The sequence below is a fragment of the Hemicordylus capensis genome, chromosome 3 (assembly GCF_027244095.1).
Source record: "Hemicordylus capensis ecotype Gifberg chromosome 3, rHemCap1.1.pri, whole genome shotgun sequence".
Taxonomy (NCBI): domain Eukaryota; kingdom Metazoa; phylum Chordata; class Lepidosauria; order Squamata; family Cordylidae; genus Hemicordylus; species Hemicordylus capensis.
In genome coordinates, this window is record NC_069659.1 from 236,930,531 (window position 1) to 236,957,039 (window position 26,509).

At 42.7% G+C, this 26,509-nt stretch overlaps 2 protein-coding genes across 4 annotated transcripts in view; one reads left to right on the forward strand and one right to left on the reverse strand.

Annotated features, from left to right (window-relative positions):
* OIT3 (oncoprotein induced transcript 3) overlaps positions 1 to 6,889 on the forward strand; it is a 63,081-nt gene extending 56,192 nt beyond the window's left edge. For both annotated transcript variants that reach the window (XM_053309854.1, XM_053309855.1), the window contains 2 exons: positions 2,146 to 2,245; positions 4,442 to 6,889. In XM_053309854.1, the coding sequence (XP_053165829.1) occupies positions 2,146 to 2,245; positions 4,442 to 4,618 (277 nt within the window). In that variant the 3' untranslated portion in view covers positions 4,619 to 6,889. The remainder of the gene's footprint in view (positions 1 to 2,145; positions 2,246 to 4,441) is intronic.
* PLA2G12B (phospholipase A2 group XIIB) lies at positions 6,274 to 23,320 on the reverse strand. 2 transcript variants are annotated; one of them, XM_053309857.1, is made up of 4 exons: positions 22,567 to 23,320; positions 13,264 to 13,340; positions 11,827 to 11,992; positions 6,274 to 7,908 (listed from the first exon to the last, which is right to left on the reverse strand). In XM_053309857.1, exons 1-4 carry the CDS (start codon positions 22,802 to 22,804, stop codon positions 7,790 to 7,792), a joined length of 600 nt encoding a protein of 199 aa, XP_053165832.1. In that variant the 5' UTR covers positions 22,805 to 23,320; the 3' UTR covers positions 6,274 to 7,789. The 2 variants fall into 2 exon arrangements, with proteins under 2 accessions (XP_053165832.1, XP_053165831.1); XM_053309856.1 differs by having other exon boundaries at positions 13,252 to 13,340.
* Positions 23,321 to 26,509: the final 3,189 nt, after the last annotated feature.

A 26,509-nucleotide genomic window follows, 5' to 3' on the forward strand; every position in this document is an offset into this window, starting at 1 on the left:
CATTCTTTACACTCCCCTCCTGCCTGCATGACTCAGTGGCAAACAGTTGGCTCCTGATCAGAGTGTGGAGAGTGTATGAAATTATTTGCATATGAACAAGGGGAAGGGCATACTGAGAATGTTTTGTTTTTCACCATGTCTATATAGTTCTGCAGCAAAGGTACAGGGGATGGGCGAGTGGGGAGAAGAAGGCATCCGGGGCCCAGGAAACCAGCCACTTCTTATCCCAGGGATCACTTCAGCCTTGCTATGCCCCGAATCCTTGGAATAATCTTTTTCTTTTCAAATGTACAGGCTCAGCCGGTATTAACAGTGGTGTAGAAACAAGCACCCAGGCCATGCTGATCCCAAAGTAATATTAACTATTAGCTGTTTTGCCATGATCCAGAGATCAGCTCTCTACCAGCCCAATATGAAATGCTGTTTTTCAGCTTTCCTTGCAAAACACATACACAGTCTCTCTACTTAGACCAAACTTGATTCCATCTCTGTGCATGGGGTGTTACCTACATTCCAGATGCCACCTGCCCCACGTCCGTCCTGAAAGCCCACCCATACCTAAGTCTAAAGAAAGACACCGCATAACAGAATATGAAACAATACATTAATTTTTCCTACATGACTTAATCACTGGGCAGTAAATAGCTGAACTGTTCTTCATCCATGTAGAAAATAGACACTCTCCCCTCCATTTACAGAGCTCTTTTCAAGTGGTTCTGTAATCAGAGCCATTTGAAAATGTAATCAAGTGCTGCCCAACAAGCCCTTCCTACCTTAGGTAATACTGTAGTTCATTAGCTATTTATGCCATGGGTCCATTCCTTAAAGATACTTATATCCAGAGGTGCTCTTGCCCCTGGACTTTGGGGCCAAAGACCAGGGCCTCCATACCTTGGGCGGGGGGCAGGGATGCAAATCAAATCCTCTTTAGTCTGTCCTGGATGGTGTGGTTTGTGCCCTCAAGAACCTACGTGTTAAAAAATGATGCTTAACTTGCAGCGGGGGGCCTCCAGAGGCCTTTAGGTCCAGGCTCCAACGCTACCTAGGTGCACCTCTAATTCTATCCACTGTAAGACTGGAGTTGTCCATGTTCTGAGCCTTTTCCCTTCCCTCTTTCCTTTCTACAGCTTTTATAACATCCAAAGTCCACATTCCTGAGATTAGATTACTGGAAAGAAAATGTGCCGCGTTGTGTTCTACTCCACCATGAAACCAGATGTTTTTCTTTTTGAAAGGGCACTTTGCTGAACCAACATCTATCAATTAATCCTCAGTTCAAACATTTTTCACATCTTTAGCATTATGTCTAACTTCTGGGAGATGATGGTTGCTACTCTTAATCAGTTTTCTTCAAATTAGTCCCATGAGTTTCGATTCTGGATTTAGTCGTTTGGGAATCACAGACCCTATCAGGTGGCTTGATATGAAAATGAAAACCTTGTAAAATAAGTATATAAGTCATTATTCTCTAGGGCTGGGACCTAGAAGCTTTACATAGGAACCTAGGAAGCAGCCGTAGACTGAGTCAGACCATTGGTCCATCTCGCTCAGTATTGTCTACACAGAAGGGAAGGGAAGCAACTAAACCCCACGAACCAGCATAAATAGTGAATAATAAAACTGCTTTGAAAAGTTATTTTATTTTGCAGTAAGCCTTTGTATTTAAGGTATAAAGAAGGGAAGGAGATTCTATATGATATTATCTATCTACTGTGTCATTCTAAAATTACATTCTTTGAAATAAATGCTAATATATGCCATGCCTGAGTCAGTGCTGCACTATCTATGCATCTCTATTGGTTGTTGAAATTTCGGTGGTTCAAAAAGGTGAACTGAGGATAAAAACGTGGTTGCAGTAATGTTACCAAACCCCTAGGATACCTGAGCTGTGTATACGGAGAGAGATTAGCTGTGTGTGTCTTCTGACAAATCTCTTTGCTGCTTTGGCTTTTTCGTTTCTGGCAATGTGATCTGTCCCAACTGCTGTTTTCCTCTTTATTATTGGATGCCATGCCATGCTCAAAGATACTAATGTGACTATTAAGCAAGAATAGCCAGACTCCTTGCCCTCTTCTGGCTGGAATATGCTGGGATTTTTCCACCGTGCCTGTGAAAACCATTAATATTTCTCTCTGCTTTCTTCAGCTGTGTTTCCGATGAGTCTGTGAAGCAATATACGTCGAAGGATCATCTTGCCAAGCACTTCCAGGTCCCGGTGTTCAAATTTGTGGGTAAAGACAATAGGGTGAGCAAAAATACAACCCCCTTCCTCTTCACGGTTTACTACCAAAATGCTGGTCATTATTAGGAGCATCGTATATGTGGATGGGCCTCTTACTTTTTAGGACCACTGTTGGAAGGACCACTTCCAACTCTTTTAGGACTGCTGCTGTTGTATTCCATTTCACAAATCTGCACGGCCAGGCTTTCAGGGCCCCCCCCCCCCCCCCCCCGGGCCTCCCAACTGCTTTTTGGAAAAGGAAAAAACATTGCGAGTTGCAGTCATGGAACTCACATGTCAAAGAACTTACACTTAACATCTAGTTTGTTCATCGGGTTAGGCATCTCTCTAGCTGAAGGCCAGACCGGGATCAAGATAATATGATGGACCAGGAGATTAGCGAAGGAAAAGCAGGATACACTAGGAAACAGAGGATGCAATGGTGAAGTCAAAAGAGGTGGGCATTAGAACACGTGAAAATGAGAAAGAAGGCAATCATGAGATTATTTAAATTGGAGAAACAGCATAGGGAAGAGGATTAAAAACCCCTCCCTTTGTGCTATGACCTTTATCAAAATTGCCACCACCCCCAGCTGCTTTTTTAAAAAGAAAAAAGATTTCAGAGGTTTCAGTCATGGAACTGACATGTCATGGTCATGTTCGGCCCTAAGAGCCCCTGAGTGCTTTGGGGGGAAAGAGCGCTCAGCAAAATCCCGCCCCCAAGTCATGACTCCCACACAAAGAGTTTGGTGAGGTGCTGAGATTTCCCTTTTAGAGATTCCTAGTCTCCACAAGGCAGTTCCCAGGACTGATTCATGAGGAAGACTAAATCTGTTTAGTGATTCTACAGTGTAGATATGCTCTCTATTTCTTTATTGAAGGGAAAAAGCCAACCTTCAGGTGCAAAACCTAAATATGTATGACATACACAGTTTGTTGATGTCATTCCCTTGTTCAGTAATGGAGGCTTGATTACACCTAAAACTACTTATCACTCAGCTCATTTTAATCCTGGACAGGATTTCGTGATCTGGCTGGATAGATAGATAAACTTTATTACATTCTTTGACCAGTACAGAAGGATGGCGGGGAGAGCACAAAATCAGGTTCATACAATAATATAGCAACAATAACTTTATGTGATCTGGCTGGTTATATTGTCTTATAACTCAGTTTCAATGCTAGACAATTTTGAATGAGCATATTCCGCTCTGAGCTCCTTGGAGAAAAAGCAGGATATAAATGTAAAAAATAAATTAAATAATAATAAACAAACTGGCAGTTTGGGTTAGGATGGGTTGTTTTGTTTTTTGTTTTGCTGAATAAGATGGGTTTCTAGCCCATGCTTAATCCATATTGTTCAGACCAGCTTCTCTTGAAGGTGAATATACTGAAGGTTGAGAAGAAATGTTAGCATTGCAGTGGCAAGAATTAATGCCAAGGCAAATCAGTACAGGCCATGTAACACAAAACATTGCAAGCATATCAGGTTGCTTCTCCCAAATGTTTTCATCATTTATTTTTTATTTATTTATTTTTTTAAACACACTTCTCTACTGCCCAAAACTCATGTCTCTGGGAGGTTTACAACAAACAAACAAAAAACTAAAACATTAGTTAAAATAAATGACAACAAAAAAACTTAAAACAGTAGTTAAAACAAAATTAATGACATAGTAAAAGTTAAAACATTACAATTTAATTTTTTTAAATTTTTGTTTAAATTTAAACCCAACAGTGTCAAACTGGTTGGGAAAGGGCCATAACTCAGTAAAAGAGCACTTGTTTTGCATGCAGACAGCTTCAACTTCAATCTTTGGCATCTCCAGATAGTTAGGAAAGACTCCTGCCTGAAACCCTACATAGCTGTTGCTGGTCTGACAATATTGAGCTAGATGGACCAATGGTCTGACTGACTTGGTATAAGGTAGCTTCATGCGTTTAACTCACTTCCCCCAGGTCCATCAGAAGCCCAAAGTGTGATTTCCAGAAAAGCCGTATACATTCTATGTAGCTGAACAACCTAAGTAGGATGCAAGTGTGTCTTGTTTTGCTGCTTTGGTGGAATATCTCCAATAATCTTGAACTGTCACCTTTAACAAGCAAGTTTCACCACCCATAGTGAGACCTCTAGAGTGGAAATATTTCCCTGGCATTGTGCATTACAGATTTAGCTAGATCACTGCAATATTTCATATATATCTCTGCTTTTATATTCAGGAAGTGTTCCTGCATTGCCACATCCTTGTGTGTGGAGTGATGGATGAGAGGTCTCGTTGTGCCCAGGGCTGTCGTAGACGGATGCGCAGATGGACTGGAGCTAAGGAAAAGGAAGCTAGTCACATGGCTAATCATGTGCTGACAGGTGGCCCCATTAGAATTGATGTAGAGGAGTAGATCTGTCGCATAAACATGTCTTAATGTACTTTTCTCTGATTATCTTTGACAATGAGCAATGGTAGGTGTTTGGCAAAAAATAAAAAATGTGATTCTCCCTCCCACCCACCCCCATTGGAAGTTGCAGGTCATGCTTTGTTGAGGTCAAATTAAATGCATTCTGCATCCGAACTTCATGTATGCTAGCTACTTTTGGATGGCTGTATTCACTATTGATTCACAGGACCAAAATCTCACCAACTTTTATTAAATGCAAAATGTCTAGATAATCAGATCTTCAGATCAATAGTAGTTCTGTGTTTTTACAAAACTATATTGACATGGGGATAAAAGTGGGGAAAGACACTGACTGCAAAGCACCAATTTAAACTGGCACATGATCATTTGTGAGTTTTGAAATTGGGATGGGGCTGTAGCTCAGTGGAAGAGCACATGCTTTGAATGCAGAAAATCCCAGGTATAATCCCTAGAAGCTCCAGATAGGGTTGGAGATCTGAAATTCTAGAAACACTGCCAGTCAAAGTGGACAATACTGAATGAGATGGACCAATAAGGCAGCTTCTTCTGGACTTAAATCAACACAGTTTGGTTATCTGGGGTGGATCTAGGCAGGTTGATGTATTAGTACAACAACTTAAGGTGAAATGATAAATCATGATGTCCAGGAAAATCTTCCAAAAATGAGGTGAGCCTATGGTGCACAGTAACTCGTAATCTGGATGTGTGTTGAAGCCCTTCACAACACCAGCTTAACATACAAATCCAAATGTCAGTTTGTGCTGACATCACTCTGCAAAAGATGATTCTATAATTAGACCCACTAAAGCTCATAGGACTAATTTCAATATCATTTCAAATGCACACAATATTTTTAAATGCACACAATATCAAATTGTGTGCATTTCACTGATACTGAATCTGGAGGTCTCCACAAACTACTTATGCCAGCATTACTGGCATAAATACTTATGCCAAGTACTGACTACTTATGCCTGAATTGTTTTTAATACTGTTTCCTAGAACTGTGCGAAGCAGACCTGCCAGGCTTTTGAGTTGGTTTGCTTTGCAGTGACCTCACTCCCCCTGCCACTGCCCCCCGCCCAATGACTCCCAGTTAACCGGGCTGAACCTGAAGCTCCCAGCATTCAGTTTTCTAGCACTGTCTCTTTCTTACCCCTTCTCTCTTCTTTTTGTGGGATTATTCAGAAGTAGTTTGTGGATTGCAGCCTAATATTTTACTTGTGCTAAGTGTCAGCATCATGCTTATGCTAACTGAAAGAATCTGCATAGTGCATCATCTGTACTATGGAAAAAGTCGTCGATGTGGTTATTCTGGTGCTGAAAATTGTACTTGTTTCAATTCCAAATGTACATTGATCAAAATTCCATTGCTTGTACTACTCCCAGTGGATAGAGCTGACATTGCCCTTGTGGTCTCCCTTCTGTCCTCCCGTCCCACACCTGGTTCATGGAATGTTTTGCCTTTTGTTTAGTTTTGTCCAAATTGCTCTTGTTCTGCTTTCATACAGAAGTATTGTGAGAGATTAAAAATGTAACAATCATAGGACAGTCTAGGAAAGTAACAGAGTTAGCAAATTCAGTTTCTAAGGGACCACACACATATCATAGGATAGAATAACATACGGAAACAGGGGGAGGGGAGGCCGATATGCTTTAGTTATGAGATCATGAAAAAAAAATTAACAGTGTAAAACCAATATTATGTAAATGGAAAGCGTTGGAAAGCATACAAGGTATCACTGCAGTGCAAAATAGCTCCAAGGGTTTCAGATAGGTTACGAATCAGAGAATGGAGGAAGTTCAATTGCAACAGATTATATTTAGAATTTTTTCCCCTATCTTCCATGAGAAGGCGCTAGACAAAATGTCAGCAACACTTCAGTTTGCGATAAGCAACTCCTTGATCAAACAGAGTGTACACAGGCAGCAATCTGGAGGGCATAAGAGTTATATTTTGGAAGTATGATTACAAAAATATATGTAGTGTACCACCTGAAGCTGTAAAATAATAGTAATTCTATATAGCTAGAAAAGAGCTTCTTAATGTTACCTGCAATCTCTGGTGTTATTTTGAACTATATATGTTATTTAAAAAATGTTAGTTTTGCAACTGCCTGTATTTTAAACTTTTCTTCTCCTCAGAATGTTTGTTCCACTCTCTCTCTCTTTATTAGGTGATACATATGTTGTCCCTTTTAAAGTGGAGTCATGACTTAATGGAAATGAAATAAATGAGAATGCCAAAGCCAATACAGAGTGTGGTCCTGTGGTTATTCCCCTCTTTGTTCCTAAGGTGAATGTATATAGATTACCATTCTATGGCCTGCTGAGCAATTCAGAATTGCCGGCACAGCCCTATGTTTGTTTTTCAATAGCATGGGGTTTGCATAGCCAGTAGGACAAAGCTGAATGGCTCAGCAGCTCTCAAAAAACTATGGCAGCAGTAAATGTCTTGTGATATTGGTAGTGCTGTTATGCACATATATGCTGCCAGAATTTATTGTAGTCAGTGTTGCACTGCAGTCTTTGTCATTATCATCATCATCATCATCATCATCATCAATTCAATTTCTATACCGCCCTTCCAAAAATGGCTCAGGGCAGTTTACACAGAAAAATAATACATAAATAAGATGGCTACCTGTCCTCAAAGGGCTCACAATCTAAAAAGAAACATAAGACAGACACCAGCAACAGTCACTGGGGGTACTGTGCTGGGGGTGGATAGGGCCAGTTACTCTCCCCCTGCTAAATAAAGAGGCTCATCACGTTAAAAGGTGCCTCTTTGCCAAGTTAGCAGGAGTGCTAACCCCTGCTAACCATGTATGTGACCATATATGAGATAGTCACACAAATCCCAGGCGGTCTTCATACAAGACTGTAAATTATGTCAAGCAGATGCTCAGTCAGGAAAGGTGATGGAAGTCGTCAGATGGTACTGAAGTGGCGTAAAGGCCAGTGCAGCCTCCTGCTCCACCTTCCTCTCTCGATCGATCCCAACTTTAAAAGCGGCAGTTAATGCACTGCTGCAGCCACCTGATCCCCTAACCCTGCAGTTACAAAATGGCACCTCTTCAGATGGCAGGAGACCAAGCCTCAGAAGAGAAGGGAGATGTCAAGTCAGAGCCATCGAGCAGCTTGATACACGTCTCACAATTCATCACGTTCTTCCTCATTGCAAATGCAGGCACTTCTTTGGCTGTTCATGAAGGGGCGGCAGCCCAAAGTCCGGACCATTTTGTATACGGTTTGGGCTACTGAGTCGCATGCTGCAGCAAAAGGGAAAGGGGGGGGCATGTCAGGATCAATCATACATGTTCACTGCCTGCTCTAAAAGGCTTGTGTTCTGCTTAATGTCTGTAGACAAGTGTTTGTCCACAGACTGCTTCCTGGTTGATTGTTCCTAGATGGGGGCTTGTTCAGTCTTCTGAATTGCTTGGCGGGGAAATGGTACTCTATGTCTCTCTCTTTCCTCCAGCAGCAAGCGAGCCTGCTGTCCCAGAAGCAAGAGGATTACCTGCTCCTCTTTTGCAAAGACCTGATAGGTTAAGAGCCTTTACTGTAAAAAAAATTGGGTCGTTTATGATACGTTGTAACAATTATAACAACTAAATCAACACAGGACAAGCAAATACCCTTTTTGAAACACAGTGAAGTATATCAGCCCACTTATATGTTTATTAAGTCACTGAGTGTGTAGAATCAGTACACCTTTGAGGCACAGTCACATACAGTCTGAAATACAGGGAGAGAATGGCTCCTCCTGTCCATCCCAAGGACTACTGACCCATAAAACCATATACATATTTGAGCAGGCCCTGAACAAGAGTCCCCTAAACCCAGGATATATTGAAAACACAGGCTTCTATTGCAACACTGTTGCATTAAGGGTGCATTTAAGCACAGGATTTGAGCAGTCCAGCTAAGGTGGAAGCACATACACTGCTTTTTTTCAGATGTAGAATCTTTTGTCTGAACTGAAGCTCAGAAAATGAGTTCTTCCTAGCCCTCTTCAGATGTTATTTTGAGCAGCAATGCTCATGGTTACAGTGCCAAAAGTAGGTAGGAAGTCCCGCCTCAGAGCTGTCACTCGCCCCCTCTAGCTGGCTGCTCACTTTTATGGTGCCATTTGTGTGAAGGGGGAAGCACCATAAAAGTGATGGCTGGTGCTTCCGTGAGCGGCAGCTTTGGGCAATCCAGCTCTCAGACTCCCAACTGCTTTTAAATTATTTTTCAAATAAGTGTGGGTGGATGAGCCTCATCAAAGATCTCCCAGATCTTGCCTAGTTGAGCACTGAAGGCTGATGAATTTGTGCTAATTCATTTAAGCTACCAGTTCTTGGTAAGGTATGTGTCCTTCCTCCGCTGTGATTTGTCCCTGGTTTTTGTACCTGCAATGATGAGAAATGAATAGCTTTCTGCTTTTGCCCTTATTTCCTTCCTTTCTCACTTCCTAGCCAATATTTATAACTCTAATAATTTTTATTAACTATTAGAACTAGTCTAGAAAAAGGTTCGGCGAGCGAATATTACTATAAAATATATGATACTATAAATTTACTTCATATGAGGAAGAGAGAACATTTCCTGCCTAAAAAATACTTAATGGTAAGGCAGAAGAGAAAAGAGCAAGTCAAAGTATGGGACATGAATACTGAGACAGATAAATGTCTTTGCTAAAAGGAGCAGCTTTTAAGCAGTGATCTGGAAAACAACACGATGAGATCTGGCAACCCAGTTCAAAGACCCGGGTATGTTTAACCTGAAGAAGAGAAACCTAAGGGGAGATGTGGTGGCCATCTTTAAATACCTGAAGGGTTCTCATATAGAAAAAGGAGTAGACTTCTTCTCTGTTTTCCTTGACTAGACCCAATGGGTTGAAATTACAAGGGAGCAAATTTATTATTATTTATTTATTTAGGCTAGATGTTAGGTTGAATTTCTTAAATCAACAGTTGAATTTCTGGTCAACAGTGGAACAGTCTGCCTCATGCAGTGATGAGTTCTTCTTTACAGATTTTCAAGCAGAGGCTGGTTGCCCATCTGTTAGGGATGTTATAGCAGTTTTCTGCACGGAGTAGGGGGCTGAACTCCAGAAGGGCCTCCACAGACCCTTCCAACTCAATAATTTTATGGTCTGTAATCAATGGGTGAGTTTCATTATCTGAGTTTATAAGTTTAAATGCATATCACTCATGATGCTGGGGAAATCTGGGGAGTGAGAAGCAGTACATTTTAAAGTCTTGAAAACTAGATGGCAATTTTTTATAATCTGGTATCTAGTGTTTTCAGCTCACAATTTTTATTACACTAATTTCAGATCTGAATTCCTATTCTATCCACAGTGAGTCAGCACAATCATGACCTTTACTCATGTCAGCTAGATGAAAGCAAAGATTCAGCTGATGAGTGGGAGGACTTATTTTGCCACAACCCTGTCAGGTTTTTTTTGTCAATCTGTAAGCTAAAAAATTTGCCATGTCACCTGGCAAACCACTTCAAAGCTTCTGCATGAAGGCCTCTTTTAGTCTAATCCTTTGTCTGTATTTGGGCTACGAGAGAATAAAGTTGATATTCCTACTGGCTTCAAACTGGTTTTCATGCAAAACAGAGGCAAATTATGTTGACTGCTAGTGATTTCTTTAAAATATATAAATTGCACCACATGCTTTTAAAAGGTCATATTTCAGTGCAGAAAGGGACTTCAAGCACAACTAAGGTTTGCGTATGCAATAAGACTTGTTTGTTCCCTGTGAATAAAAGCCCCCTGTGCCACATCAAAAACTGCATTTGAAGCTTCCTAGAGTTTCTAATGCAGTTTGTTACTCAGTGTGATGGGTAGAGGACTTAGGGCGGAGAGGCAATGGCATTGGTTAGTATTCAAAGAAACACACAGCCCAAGTCTCAACACAAACAGGAAGGAAGAGAGTGGATTATGGCCCAATTAACTGTGGCCCTCTGTCTAATATTGCCTTTCCATGTGAGCCATGCTTCCATTGTTCATTCCAGGAAACTGCTTAATAAATATTTTATTCTGCTTTGGAATGGCTACAACAATCTTTACAGGCCAACTGTACCTTGAGCAATGGAAATGTGAAGCTGAAAAGGAACCTGAGAATACTGTCCTAGCACAAATCTAAACAGACACTGGTGCTCTCTCCCTTCTTAGGAGAGGTAGGGACACAAATGTAGGCAGAATCTTAATGATAAAGGAGCTTGAGGGAAAAGTTGGATAAGGTGCTCTAATAGTGTAAACTATTCAGGACTTCTGGTATTGTCTATTTATTCTGCTTCTGTTAGGTATGTACACTTAAAGGTACTAAAATTTACACATGTTTAATCATCCTAATGAGACAGGAAGCCAATGATGAGAGGCACTGTTTTAAGGAATCTGCAATGAGTTTGCATCAGCAGCACTGAAGTGTGAACTTCCCCATTTATCTTAATTGTTACACTTGGAAAATAAATTAGTGACCCCTTAGCCAGCTAATTGCAGTAGTCTGAACCAGAGAGAAAGGAATGGCATGTGGGGAAGAAATGTTGGTTGAGTCACATATTCCATAGCAACATGTGGTGCATTATATGTGCTTTCCAACTTCTAAGGTTTTTAAGAATAATTCTCAAAAGGATGGCATCTTGTTCTTATTCTGAACTGCTTTATCTTATTCAGCAAGGTTTGCTTTCTTTAAAAGGAGTGTGTGTTGCTCCCAGTTCTCCACTCTTAGGGAAGGCTAGTGCAGACTTCCCAGTGCTTGATTCTATTAAGGAACAGGGGCACTGCCATCCTATGGAAAGGTGAAAATGGGAAACCCTGGGCCAAACACAGCCCAGGGCTAGGCACAGTCCACAAGTGTATTGTGTTCAGTCTGCTTCCAGCTCCTGACTGTCCCACACAGGAAAAGGACTACCTTTTTTGTTTAAACAAGAGAAACATGCCAGGATACCTGGTGTATCTACCAGAATTTTCAGCTCTATATAATAAAATCTGAATTCGCATTATCCAGAGAGAGAGAAAGAGGGAGAGGGAGGTGGGGGGAATAAATGGAGCTAATTTCGAATGTTATTTTAGAGTGAACCATAGATAGCTGGATCACAGAGACCATAGCTGTCCCCATCTGCTCCCACTGCTTAGGAAATCATGATCTACACATCCATCTGCATATTGTCTGCTTGAATGGAAAACTTACCTTCCACCTTGGAGACAAAGCCAAGGCTACGTTTAAGGTCGGAACAGATGGAGTGCAAACACCAGCGGAACTTGGCGTCGCAGCGGTATTTGTTGGCACCGCAGGTGTCATAACATATATCCAGCTGGTTACAACACTTCGTCATGGCTGGGATGCCCAGATCCAGCTGTACAGGAAAGGAAAGGGAAGAAAGGAATCTGACACCAGCCATTTGTTCACTTTTCACCAGAGATCCCTAAGTGCTCCTTATAACATTCCATTATCCATGTGTTAGCTGCAGCATATGCATCTTTGCCTTATCCCGAGAAAGGCCATTGGTCCATTTTGTCCAGGAAAAGGACAGTATATTGCAGTGATATTAACCATCAGGGCAGCTAATAACTTGGCTTTCAGTCTTGGGAACCAAAGGTAGCACCTAGCAGGCAATCATGCCTTTTAACTACATAAAGAGCTCTAGAAGATATTCCTCTTCGCCAGCCATTCCTTCTCTGTTACAGCTGACCTGATTGTGTCAATGAACCAGCCATCCCAGCTCTCAGAGACATATCACGGTAGTACAGGCACATTTTCCTTTTCTTTAATCATTTTAAAAGGACCAGAACTGCAGAACAACATCCTGAACAGTGTGAGATATTTTTCATGTGCTATCCAATATCAAAGAAAGATGAAGCAGCACAAAGGAAATAAAAGACCACACAGAGAGAGGTGGCTGCTGGCAGCATTTCATACTTGCAAACAAGTTTGCAGGAACATGGGGATGCTGTTGTTGTTGTTGCTGCTGCTGCTGCTGCTTAGATATTGTTCGCAAGCCTTGAATTGCCATCTGCTGAATCCACTCTCAGGCAATGGCACCAATGGGCATTAGGCTTCGTGTCCATGAATAGATTCTAGTCTGGACATTAGCCAAGGGCCCTGTTACCACACATCTTCCGCTTGCTTCTCTGTTGCAGCCTATGGCTCTTCTAGCATTCATAATGGAAGGAGCACTTTTGCCTTGCAATAAGTATTATGATAATTAGGGTTTGGGGAGCCTGCCTCCATTTACGCAGTTCCCATCTGTAGGATTTATTCACATGCTGAAGCAGCCACCAACAGTTGGGGGGGGGGGGAATGCTCTAGTGCCCGGGCAATCAAACAGCAGATTAAGTAGATGGCAATCAGATGACGTATTGTCCTTTCCCTTGCCATCAGCAGCCTGCCACCACCTTTGGCATGCCCAGGCAGACTGTTTGCACTTGATAGCATGACGTGTGTGACTGTCTAGGCAAGCATTAACCAGTGAACTCTCCCCTTCAGAGAGACGGGGCAGGCTAAGGGACAAAAATAACCAAGCAATCATCACATCGCTGGCAAAGACAACTGCCTTTCTTATTGGCTGTTTTGGTTAGTGCATTCATCAGGAAAGTAGCTGTTAGCAGTACATACACTTTCGGGTACCTTGAGACCCAGGAAATAGGAGCTGCAGCCATTGGGTTCTGGAGGCTTGTAATCTGGTCTGGGCATTGGTGCCTTCCCTGTAAAACAGAAAAGTTACTAGAAGGAAGCTAGGCTTAGGCCAAGGAGACCCAGGTTGAGCTTCCCACTCAGCCATGAAGCTCACTGGGTCAGTCTCAGTCTCTCTCTCCCCACCCCACCCCAACTGCTTCACAGGGTTATTGGAAGCATATCCATAGAAATATAAGTTAAGGCTATATACACAAGGCCATACCCTTGAGGTACATGCTAATTACTCTGGACTGTAAATGAAGTGATCAGAAAATGTTCATGAGTTGATAAGAAAATGGCATGTTTACAATCTGAGCATACATTTTCTTTCCTCAAAATCCAAGTGCTTAGACACTGCCATCTCAGTTTTCATTACTAGGATATCCTAGTAAGTAATAGTCATATGTCATTTATTCGGACTGCCAGGTCTCAGGTTTAGGAAGGCTAAGTTTAATTGTTTAGGCAAGCCAGTTCATTCTCTAGTCTCCTGCCATCTCTGCTGCTTCTTCCCTTATTTGCCCCATTCAAAAGTGAATGTGTGCTGCTGGAATGCCAGACAATCTCTTCAATTGGCCTGATAGGAGATGAAGAGGCATATATAATATTTTTATCAATCAATACTGTGTCATCATCAGATCTCATCTTGTGACATCACTAGGCCTTTTGAATCGCAGATTTGGAAATGCTTCCAAGCTGGCAACCCTAATTTTAGCAGATGTGAAATGTAATAAGGTGTCAATTGTCAAAAATCAATACTGTTACATGTCACCTATGCAAGACAGCCACATATGCTAAATACTATTGTATGCCAAAAATCAAATGTTGTGGCCGCACTGAAAATGTTTAATTTCCAGTTCACACAAAAATGGGCAGTTCAATAAGACCAAGCAACTGACTTGCCACATTGCTTTTTATATGCATAATAAAATACAACACGTGTACAGTACTAAAACATAATAATCTACAATGGAAGTGGGAATGAATGGTTCCTTTTGCTTTTTTGGTGTGACTTCTGCAGCACAGCAGGCTTTTGAGAACTCAGCAAGGAATCAAGTGAATGGAAAGCCACAAGAGGGCAAATACAAGTTACAGATAGAAATGGACTTTGCCACTGCTTATTAAGATGGGTTCGCAATTGCCTGCATGTCAGCAAAACATGTGTTCATCAGCATTAGGGAGAGAATTTTTAAAAAGCAGCCAAATGCTTGGGATTATCTGCCCTGGAAAGAAGAGATCAGCCACCTAATTTATGATGTGGTTGGAGGCAACTAATCTGTCAATAGGTTAAGCTGTAGTTTAATGAAATCTCTTTATTGCCGGTTTTGGACAGCCTTTTCTAGTTGCTCGTTTCAAAAGCCTGCCAAGTGGAGGTTATCATGAGCAAAGGGCTTTTTTAGAAAAACACATCTTAAGGGGGAGGATGTACTACAGATATTTTAACAAGAAGCCTTTCATTTCCATACATATCTTATAAACAATGATGCATGTACCTCTATATGTACATGTAGAGTATTTTTTGTGCCTTGATATGTACACATATTCTTTGTGCTTAGGACTTCAACACACTTACAGCAAATGGAAAATAAGGCGGGGGGGGGGGGAAGCATAGGCTCTGCTGAAATGTAAAGTGCTGTCCCAGAACTACAAGCAAGACCAGTAACAACGGCCGCATTTGCACATAGGGGGATTGGAATTTCAGGGACACACAGTTTACTTACTGTTAAATCCAAACACGTGAAACTCTGGTCCTATCCGTAGCACGACACGAGGTTGCGCCCAGGAGACTCCAATTTGAACCCTCAGTTTGTAGTGAGTTTTGCTGCTCCAAACCAAGGGTCCAGGGAGCCTCCCTTCCATTCCAGACTGAAGTTGAGGAAGGAAACTCCTCCCTCTCTCCCTCCCTGATTGGCTGTGCAGACTGTCCTTCAAGCAAGAAGGAAGCCCACACAGCCAGCTCCTCCGCCTCTCTGAAGTCTCTCTGACTGAAGAGAGGATGCTCTCCAGTATGTCCTAATTTGGATGGGAGAGTAGGGGGAGAGGTGGTTCTGCATTATATGCGAATGTGGCCAACATGTTGCAAATAAATTTGGCCCAAAATTAAAATCCAGCCCTAAAACCCAGATATTGCAAAGTTTTTCTTAATTGGGAGATAACTTACATGTTACATTAGAAGGAATGACTATGTTTAGGACAGGACTTGACAAATCCTAGGGAGCCTGGCACATGGAAATTTAGGATATTCAGAGGTAGTTATTTAATAAGATTTTTATTTGTCCCAGGAAGCCCTATTTCTGTTCTAAGGGTGTTATTTATAAAGGGGATAAAGAGAAGCCCATTTATGCTCCCTGGCATTCTATCTAGTAATCTTTTATGTTGTGTTGTTGAGATGTTTGTCCCGATGGGATCCTGTAGAGGTTTTGGGGTGGGGGTGGAGTCGAGTAGGAGAAAATGGAGTTGTTTCTCAATAAACCTTTAGTTAAATCTACATAAGATTTTGTTGTGTTATGAGAGAAGCAGCTGTAAAACATTCCCCCTCCACAATGTCCATCATTAAGTTCAATATTTTATTGTGTCCCTTGTCTGCCTCCTAAATTTTTGGACCGGCTCCTACAGTAGCATAGGGAGGCTGGTGGCGGCGTGTGTGCCACCGCTGCAGCCCCCTGGCCCGATGGCGGCACTGGGCCCGATGGCGGCAGCGCCGGCCACGGCGGAGGGACCAGACCTAATGGCGGCCATGGCCGCGGCAGGGCGACCGGGCCGGAGTCGAGGGCAGCGGCGGCCACAGCGGGGCGACCAGGCCCGATGGCGGCGGCGGCCACAGCGGGCCGACTGGGCCCAATGGCGGCGGCGGCCGCAGCGGGGCGACTGGGCCCGATGGCAGCGGCAGCCGCGGCAGGGCGACCGGCCCCGATGGCGGCAGCGGCCGCACTTGGCCCCGCTGGAGACGGGGGGGGCCAGAGGAGAGAGAAAGGGAGCCAGCCCCAAAGGTCTTCTAGCGCCCGTTATTGTAACGGGCCTAATGTGACTAGTTCATAATAATCTACTAAAATAGATTTTTATTTAGCCTGGTTTCTACTGTTTTTACTTTTGGACCAAAAGGTGGCATATATTTATTGTTTATTTCTATAAAACACATTTATTTATTTTATTTATCATATTTATATACTGCTATATATATATATATATATAGTAAAGAGATATTGATTGGTAAAATGGTTGCACCTCATTTACAACCTGTTCCTTTCACTTTCTTCCTTGGCCACTTTATATCCTTGTCTTTTGCTGCCACCACTTCCTTCGAATTCCTCTGTATCCCTTTTTTACTCAGTAGTGGAAAGGAATAGGAATAGGAATAGGAATAGGAATAGGAATAGGAATGAACCAACCAGAAATCCAGGACTGAATGAAAAAGCTTAAAGTATTTTTTAAAATGATGTTCTTCTTTCGGTTCAGATAAATATGTTCAGTTCCATAATTTAAGATCCATTCAGTTCAATTCCACAATTTAAGATGCTATACCCTTTCCACGAGTTAGTTATTTTCCCCACTCAGACTCAGACTTAAATCTTTTCTTATCTCAACATAGTGTACCTCCCAGCATCTCATTGTAGTCTTTGTTAGCAACACTTCAGAGGCCTAACAAGGCTGGAGTGGGTCCTGGGACAAGAAGTGAGGATGGGCCCCTTCCTATCTTGCCCCGCCCCCCACTTCTCTCCAAAAGGCTCTTCCACTCTTATGCAAATAATTCTAGACACACGCACGCGCACCTGCATACACTTGCGTGTGTGCATTCCTTTGGCTCAGAAACATTTTTAACACATATATAATTACCTCATATATTCACACAGCACCAACAATGCTTCTGTCTTTCTTATTTGCCCATTCATTTTCCTCACACACAAACATATACATAACCTGGTCAAAGTTTTTCATGGGAAACTGAGTCCCAAATTTTGCCTCAGCAATTAGCAATTAGCACTGAACCCAGTGCTAAGGAAGGTTTTTTGTAGGGAGAGCAGAGAAACGGAGGATTATGTTTTTTATCCTGTTCTTTTTAATGCAGACAGAAGTAAAAAATGGTGGACACTAAGCTTCTTTAATTGAAAAAGGTCCAGCTCTTGTCTCAGCTTTAGGAGGGAAGGGGGAGGAGTGTCAGGCAACATCCCTCCCGCCTCCTCTCCTTGTGACTGGCTGGCTGATGCTCAGCAACATTTCCCTCGCTGTTGATCCTGTAAGTCCACCAGGAAGAGGGGTGGGCTAAAACTAAGCACAGCCAGGAGGAGAGGAGGAAAGAAGACAATTGCTTGATAACCCTTCCCCTTCCCTCCCCGAGAAGACTCATCTTGCTGGAAGTGGAGATGAGCTGGCGGATTAGATGCCAGCAGTGTGCCAGTGAGTTGAGGAGGTGGGAGGAGGACAATGAAGAGCGAGCTGTCGCCCAGCCTGTGGCCCCTCCCACCTTCCCTCCCTCGGGGCCCATGGACATATGTCCCCCACACGCCTTCAGTTATATCTACGCCCTGCAACAGTTACTTTCTTCCCTGTTTCATAGGGTATGCCTGTGACTGCCATTAAATATGATAGACTTCAGAAATCTGAATTAAATTGTATCTTTCCCAGAAGTGTATTTTGAATGATATATTTTCACTCTTTCTTTCAATCAACTCCTTTAACTTGATTACAATTCCTCCTTTAGATTCCCTTCTTAGTCTCTGCTTTACCTCGCAGCACGGTTTCACTCCCCACCCCCACCCCCGCTCCAGATCTTTTCCTCTTCAGCCCCCAAATGACGTTCTCTAACAGGCCTCTGCTGTCATTCATCCTTAGAACTCTCCACTGAGAACATAGCCACACACCCTTGACAACAAGGTTCATCAAGCAACTGTCCATCAACCAATGATTAACCCTTCATTTCTTGGAAACTCTGCAGTTAGTCAGATGAACCTTTTCTCTCCTTCTTGCCCACATCATTCCAGAGTTCATAAGCTTCTGCTTTCCAGCAGCTCCTGACCATTCAAGAGCAGAAGTTTCTTGTGTGTTCAAAAACCTTTTGACAGGCAGTCAGTCAGCCAAACAGCCCAGTCAGTCAGCCACACAGGGAGGGTGTTCATTATAAGAGATCTCTGGACAGATATGAGTAGTGTAACAAGTTGGCTGTCAAACAGTGGGTTAATACCAACAGACATTTATCAAAGGACATGTTACCATTGTTGGAGATGGACTTCCAGTGCATCGACTTTTTGCATCAACTATCCTAATGACCACTAGGGGCACTGGGAGTAGAGATAGTGAGTAAGGGTCTCCCTAACTGTTCTACCTGTCTCTACTCTATGACCCTTAATATGACTCTACAGGTGTTTCCTGTGCTGAGTCATAACCCCTTCCTTTCCTTGTAGGGAGCATATGGAAACATATATCTCTCCCCTACCTATTCATTATGTAGTTCTATAGATTAGGGTTAGGTCTTTCCTATCCACAGTGTACTTCACCAATGAATCTATTTAGTATTTAGATCTACAAGAATCTCCATGTGTCTTCTCTGAATAGCCGCAACAACTAAACTCTGCAACTACTCTGTAACTGGAATGGATAGCTTCTTTAGTGCTCTGCTGATTAACTGGGGATAAAAAATTACAACCCCCAACAACCATAGCAACCATTTGGAAAGCTAGTCTTCTGCTGTGGCCTGCAAAGTGCAGAAATCACTTTGCAGAAATCCGTCATCTAAATTCTTTATTGGTCTTCAGGAGAGCCCTTAAAACCTATCTGTTTGGCCTGGCCTTCCAGGGTTTTTCAATGGTTGTAAATGGTTTTAATGTTGTAACCTGGTTTTTCAGGGGTTTTTAAACTGTTTTGAATGTTTTCTCTGTTATGGTATTTTACAACCTCTGTTTTTAACTGCTAATTGGTTTTAATTGTTTTGTTTTAATGTAAACGACCCTGAGCCATTTTGGAAGGCGATATAGAAATTGAATGAATGAATGAATGAATGAAGTGGTACACTGAATATGACCACTTCCCTGTTTCCTTTGATTTCTTATCAGGTGTATAAGTCTGAAAAGATTTTATATACCACCTGGCAGGATAAAACAGGTTCTTGGTTCCTTGGTCATATGCACAGAACAGTCAGTTGCCACTTGGCAAATGGCTGACTGTATTCATACTCTGCAGGGGCAGCCCTTTCATAAGGCAGGGTGAGGTGGTCACCTCAGGTGGCAGATAATTGTGGCGCTAGCAGGAGAGCAAGATGCCCCCCCCCCGCTGCTGCCACCAGAGCAGCTCTTTGGGACCAATCTGACTCTTGCAGGCTTTGCAAAGAGAGCCTCTCCTCATGCTCCTTTCAAAGTTTGCAAGAAGCATGAGGGGAGAAGAAGAGGCCGCTGACCAACTTCCCTCCTCCCCACAGCTCCCATGCTGCTTTCAGAAGGTCACTTTTGAAAGAGAGCGCGTCCCCCTGCCAAAAGGTCATGGTGCACGTCAGCAATTGGTGTCTTGCCTCAGGCACTGCTATCTTTTGGGCCACCCTGACTCTGTTTAAGTCACTCCTGAAAAGAGCACCATTACCTTCCTGTAACCTAACAGCCTGCACAAGTTCCTGCAGGCCAGGTGCAGATCGAAGCCTGTTCAGACCTTCACTGGGGGCCAAGCTGTCAGCATTCAAAGGTTATAGGAGGAACAAGGTGTCCTTATCCTGGTTGTTTCAATACCAGGTGTCATATTAGAACAAGTTCAATCCCTCCCTTCCTTTGCTGGCATCTGACCCACGATCTGTGATGTCCAAGGCCAATCTCCACATTACATGGCAGGAAAAAAACAGGATTGTGGCAGGCAATACCCTTGACAAGCAGCTGCAGCCAATCCTGGCTCTCTGATTAATGTGCCTATATAATGTGTTCTTTCTTGCTCTATCTATCTATCTATCTATCTATCTATCTATCTATCTATCTGTCAAATTTGTACACCACCCCAAACTTTCATCTCTGGGCAGTTAACAATAACATACATAAAACAAGTTAAAACATACACGAAAATCTTAAAACAATTTAGGCAATCTAAAAATCAAAAACAGATGAAAACTTAAAAATTTAAAAAGCTGAAAAAGCTTGGGTGAACTGGTGGGTTTTCAAATGCTTTTTAAAAATGGTCAGAGACGAGGAGGATCTTATTTTAGTAGGGAGTGCATTCCACAGGCTCAGTAGTCAGTACAGCAACCAAGAACGCCTGTCCCCGTGTGGCCACTAGCTGAGCTGGCGGCAACTGGAGATGGACCTCTTCAAATTACCTCAATGGGCAGTGGGGCTCATAATGAAGAAGACGTTCTCTTAAATACCCAGGGCCTTTAAATAACACTTTGAGACCAATGGTGACACACTTTTGAGAGTCACAATGGGCTTCAGAGAGAAGGGGAATCTAAGAAAATTGCTCCTCTCCAGTAGCACAAGCACAGCATTAGCAGCACCAGCGATTTGTTAGTCTGGATGTTGACCGGTATTCCCATAGCACTTTCTGAGTGTGCAAAGCACTTCACATGTATTATCTTGCTGTAATCTTCACAACAACCCTGTAAGGTATTATTAGCCCCACATTGTAGCTGAGGCTGAAAAGTGGCTTCTTTAAGGCCAGCCACTGAATCCACAGTGAGTTCATGTTAGATGTGAGATTCAAACCAAGGTAGTCCTGGTGTGCAGCTCAATCAAATCAGCTCTCATTCACGGCACACTTTTAAGCTATAATACATCTAAAACACCTAAGTGTGTATTGTAGATGCACACCTAAAAACAACAACATGTGAAATGGCTCTAAACCCTCAGTAATACTTGGTGTCTGTGGAAAATACTACTGGTTTTTGAACGATGGAAGTTTTTGGAAAGTTGGGAAGTTTTTGGAACCTGCAAAACAAAGTTATACAATCGCCAGCTATTCTGAAAAAATGAGCAGGGAGTTGATTAACAGCTCTTGGGAACTCCATTAGGATCAATTTCAGAACTTAATGGAGCATGGGTAACATCGTGAAAGCAAAATGCACAGCTGTGTAAGTCTCAAAAAGAAAATAAGAGAAAACAGAAACGAAATCTTTCGTGCTCTAAAAGATTGCTTATATTTATGAAACAGTTCACAGCTCAGTTGTAGAGTATATTTTTCAATACAGTGTGTAGTGTGCAGAACAAGTTCAGTTCTTGGCAACTCCAGGCAAGGTTGAGAAAGACCCCTGTCCTCTGAAATCCTGGAGAGCTGCTGTGAGTCTCTGTATGTAGAGAACACTGAGCTACATGTCTCAATAGTCTGAGTCAGAATAAGGCAGCATATGTGCTACCCTTCTATTCTGGTGCATGGTCATATAAGACAACAAACATGTGACAAGAATAGTTAGTGGTCCCAATCCAGCTATGCACACAGGTAGATGTGCATCTACTCCACTAATCAAGAAGGTTAGAGCCACTAACTCTTTGTCTACTGGGTTTGTTTTGGTTTTTGAGAGAACGGAATGGATTTTGTTGCTCTTCTCATAATCAAGTTATCAGAGTTGAAAGCACCAACCTTCTGATTGGAGCTGTGCTCATCATTCCTGATCCAGGAATGTGCTCATCCATTCCACGAACAGTTCAGAAGATGCATGCAGACAGGAATTACTCTTGTTGCACTGACTCTGCCACAAGTGATTTCCAGTCTAATAGAAGATGCACACTTGAATCTATAAGCACATAGCCTAGTTGGACTGGTGCAAATTAGTTTGGACTTTAACATGTGGACTGCCTTTTTGTTAGGCCAGGCCTTCTGAAATGTAGAGAGGTTACTGGAAGATGGATGGACAAGCCATTGAGACAAATTCAGCCACTACAGGGAAATGGGGCACGATGATACAGAGCCACTTGCCTTAGGAATGTAAATGCAGTCAGTACCTGGGGGGCGGGGAAGGACAAATCAACCTCACCCCCGGCATATAGTTTTCTCCTCAATCTCCCTATTACCAGATCCCTGTAGTTACTTGAAGGAAAGCCACTTTTCACATACTCTGGGAGCTTTTCTTAATGATCATCAATCAATATATGCATTTTAAAAAAACATTTCTCCCTTGTCGCTCCCAGTCACTCCCGTTGGTCAGTGACAGAACTGGAATGAGGAAAGAGAGAATTTTTACTACTAGCAAAATCAATAGGCCCTCATTCAGTGGGGGAGGAAAGCATTTTGGATGAGAGTATTAATAATTTGCTGCCTAGAGCAGCCCTGATTGGTTATGAAAGAAGAAGAGCTTACCATATCTGCACCGGTACTGACAGACTCCATTTTTCCCTCCTAGCATCTCCATGAAGGAGTCGAAATAGCCAGTAACGGTTTCAAAGCTGTTCCGGATTGTCCCAATCCCCCAGTCTGATGTCAAGCTTTCTTCTGGCGGTGCTGCTTGGTGGATGGTGTTGTCCTGCATCGTCCCTTCAGTGCACTTCCCAGGAGTCAGTGCCAAGCACAGAATCAGGGCGCTGGTAACAAGCTGCATTTCTGAAGTCAGACCAAACAAATCTAGGCCCCAAGAACATAAATGTGAGAGGGACGGCTGTGAGGGAGTGAGGGGGTAATCGGAATGGAGCTATTTTGAGCTCAGGATTTGTGTGTACGCCCCACTCCGATGGACTTTAAACACTACTGTGGTAACAGGATGAGGTCACCTTAATTAGGGAGCACAAAGTTCAGATACTTTGGTCCAAGCAGAGCTCAAAGAACTGAACATATTGCCCAATACAGAAGGCAGTTTTGTTTGCTCTCAGGACCAATAGAGAGAACAGGTGGGCACAATTCCAGGGGCTCCAAGCTAATCAGAAACATCTTGGAGAAGGAACAAAAGTGTCATCGTTCCCTCCACCCACCGTCAGACTCTTATGTCGTGTCATTTCTTCATGCCCCATTCCTGATTTCCTAATTAGCTCCTTTTCCCTTTCTCCATACACTTGAATGGAGCAAAAGTATCTGGCAGAACAAGGATGTACCAGGGCCTTCCTAACTAACTGCACCAATACAGCAGGTAAGCAGTGATTTTTGACACCCTCTCTCTCACCAGGAAACCCTCTGTACCACCCAAAAATATGACCCCAAGGGCTGTACAGCCCTCAGGGACATATTTTTAGGGGGCAGAGAGGACTTTCTGGGGAAGGGGTGGGCGTCAAAAATTGCTGCTTCCCTGCTGCAGCAGTGCAGTTAATTGACAAACTCGGTTAGACTGCTCTCTCACTGTACCAGTGTTCTGTACATCAACCATTATTTACTTGTATAGTACAGGAGGAGAAGGAGCTGAAACTGGGGCGGGGGGGGAGCCTCAAGGAAAGAAGCCTAAGTTCTACCCTGCCTCAGGCCCTGTTGTCCCAGATGTAAATGTGTGTGTCGTCTCTCATTAATCCATCATTTTCCACTGGCAGCCTCTTCCTCCCACTCTCCAAAACATGAAAAATGAATTCAGGAAAACTCTTTAATACAAAGACATGAAGACACACTCACAAAATGCATTATGTAATTTAGTGGGGTATCAACATTAATTTTTGCCTGTGGTCATAAAATAGCTTGAACTGACCAAGTTTGCTACACAACAGAAGTTTCAATCCAATCCATTTTAAAAACTTTTTTTTAATTGATTGATTGATTGATTGATTGGATTGGATTGGATTGGATTGGAGGAGGTCTATTTTACTCCCTACTTCCTTCTCAGGCCTGGCTAGGAAACATGATCTACCTTATCTTTGAAAAACATGTGGTAATCTAGATACACCTCAGTGAACTTCATCAGCTTCAGACCATGTGATCTTGTTAAGACTGGATTTGTTCAGTCAGAGAGCTTTTCTTAGCATTTGTGACTCTAAATCTGAGAGAGTGGCAGAACTCTATGACTTCTTCAAACACATAATAGTACCTGGTTACCTTCCATTCACCTGCACAGGCCAAGTGAACATCTATATACTATTTCCAAAAGGCTTGGAAACTTTATTATCCCTATGGACTCATAACCAGAGTGCCTGCAGGTGAGAGGGAGGTACTAGCAAGTGCAGGATGACCCACAGATACATCAGTGTTCAAAGAAATCAGAAGAAGAAAAAACCCTAAGGCAGGCAACCCACCCTCTGCAAACTGCCCCCATGTAAGTCAATGGGATGAGATGTTTGTGGACTCAGAGTGCAGTTAACAGACAAGCAGGTGGGCTGAGCTAATGGAACTCAGTGGTGAGGTGGGGAAAAAGGGCTTGAACACTGAACAAAAAAGTGGGAAATTTCTCAGCTTCAAGAAAACTCCTTCAAGATAGTCAGAACCCCTTCTGCTTCTGAGGGGGAAACTCTGTAAAACGCTTCAGTTTTATCACCAGCCATTTCACATCTTTGTGTTTTTAAAGGAGAAGGGGTCTGACACACTTACTGCATTTAAAGGTAAAGTGTGCCGTCAAGTCCATTTCGACTCCTGGCGCCCACAGAACCCTGTGGTTTTGTTTGGTAGAATACAGAAGGTGTTTACCATTGCCTCCTCCCATGCAGTAGGAGCTGATGCCTTCAGCATCTTCCTATATCGCTGCTGCCTGATATAGTACTAGCAGAGGTTTGAACCGGAAACCTTCTGCTTGTTAGTCACGCATTTTACCTGAACCCAAAACCATGTTTTTTCCAATTTTTTATTTAGAAACCAGGATGTCATCTTAAATTCAGAGTCCTGTTCCTTTTCAGTAAATGCAGGTATAACCTATATTTAACCTTTATTTTTAAGGGGGTCATTTTAAATTCTGAGTCATCTTCAATTGAGTAACTATGGTAAGCTCTTGGTGTGTGGGGGTTTAATCCCCTCCAAAATAAGATAAAAACAACTGCATCTGGGTGAACTCTCCTGAGATATAGAAGGGGAAGTTGTGCACTGAATCTATTAATCTGCAGATTATTGACTGTGTACATGCACACACACAGTCACACAATAAACTAACAACATTCACTATTAGATGTAACCTATTCCACAATCCCCTTTCTCTCCTAGAACCTCAGCAAATATTGATGAAAACATTAAACTGACCCCTCAACAGCCATTAACTCCGGAAACTTTAGGACTGAATAAAAATGAGCTGGAATGGAACAGCAGTGCCTCACCACCACGAAACCTCCAGAAATCAGCAAAAATAAAAATGGCACATGAAGCATGACAACTCAAGTTAGAACAAGGACTCCTCCACTCCTGTCTTTTCTTTTCTTTTCTTTTCCTTTTCCTTTTCTTTCTTTTTTTGTTGTTGCTAACTTCTGTTTTTTCACCATGCTCCCCCCTCACAGGGAGTCAAGTAATACAAGCACACCAGGAATATAACACAATATTTTGTTATAGGTCCATACTTGTTCTACACAGCCAAAGAAGAAGATAATCACTTGTCCAGCTGCCAAGTCCTACTTTGATAAGAAAAATTAAGCAGTTTAGATTAGATTATTTAAGTGGCAGGCTCCAGAGTGCATTGAAATGTGTCCCACTATATCGCCATCTTATCCAGAAGTCGAGGCTGGGCAACACGCCTGCCTGATACACTGGAGAGCCACTGCCAGTTAGTGTAGGCAATACTGAGCTAGATGAACCAAAGTCTGACTCAGTATAAAGCAGCTTCCTATGTTCCTCAATAATTTATGGCAGTTCTAAAGTTTCTCACATCATGCTGGTGCATACACTGCTTCTGAACTGGTACCAGGTGAGTTTCAAAACTAGGAGAACACCACAACCAGTCTCAAAAGTGGCTAGCAGTGGCACTCTTACCCCTGGACCTTGGGGCCAAAGTCCAGGGCCTCCACACCCCCAGGAGTCCCCAAATCCTCCTCAGTCTGTCCTGGGTGGTGTGGCCACCTTGCTGAACTGCCAGCCCTCACTGTGTCGTGCGGCCGAGTGCGATTGTTACCTGTGCCAAGTGCTTTAGAGATAATGGTGGGAGTGGGGAAAGAAATATTTGGGATGGGAATATGTTAAGTTGCAGGTTGAAATGTTTCTGCTAATGCATATTTGCAAAAGTATACCTGTTTTATATTCTTACATACTTATGAGTTCAGTTGCTGTTTGTGCTCTCAAGAACCCACGTGTTAAAAATTGTGTGTGTGTGTGTGTGTGTGTGTGTGTGTGTGTGTGTGTGTGTGTGTGTGTAGGGGGATGATGCTTAACTTGCAGGGGGGCTGGCTCCAGTGGGGGGGAGGACTTCCAAATGCCTTTATGT

What these genes read in the sequence shown, in the direction of transcription:
- PLA2G12B (XM_053309856.1), bottom strand. Translation starts at nt 22,804, where the DNA reads ATGCAGCTTGTTACCAGCGCCCTGATTCTGTGCTTGGCACTGACTCCT. An exon ending in TCAGTACCGGTGCAGATATG is followed by an intron (nt 13,341 to 22,566) that starts GTAAGCTCTTCT and finishes TCTGTTTTACAG; the next exon opens with GGAAGGCACCAATGCCCAGA. An exon ending in GTCTCAAGGTACCCGAAAGT is followed by an intron (nt 11,993 to 13,251) that starts GTATGTACTGCT and finishes TTTCCTGTACAG; the next exon opens with CTGGATCTGGGCATCCCAGC.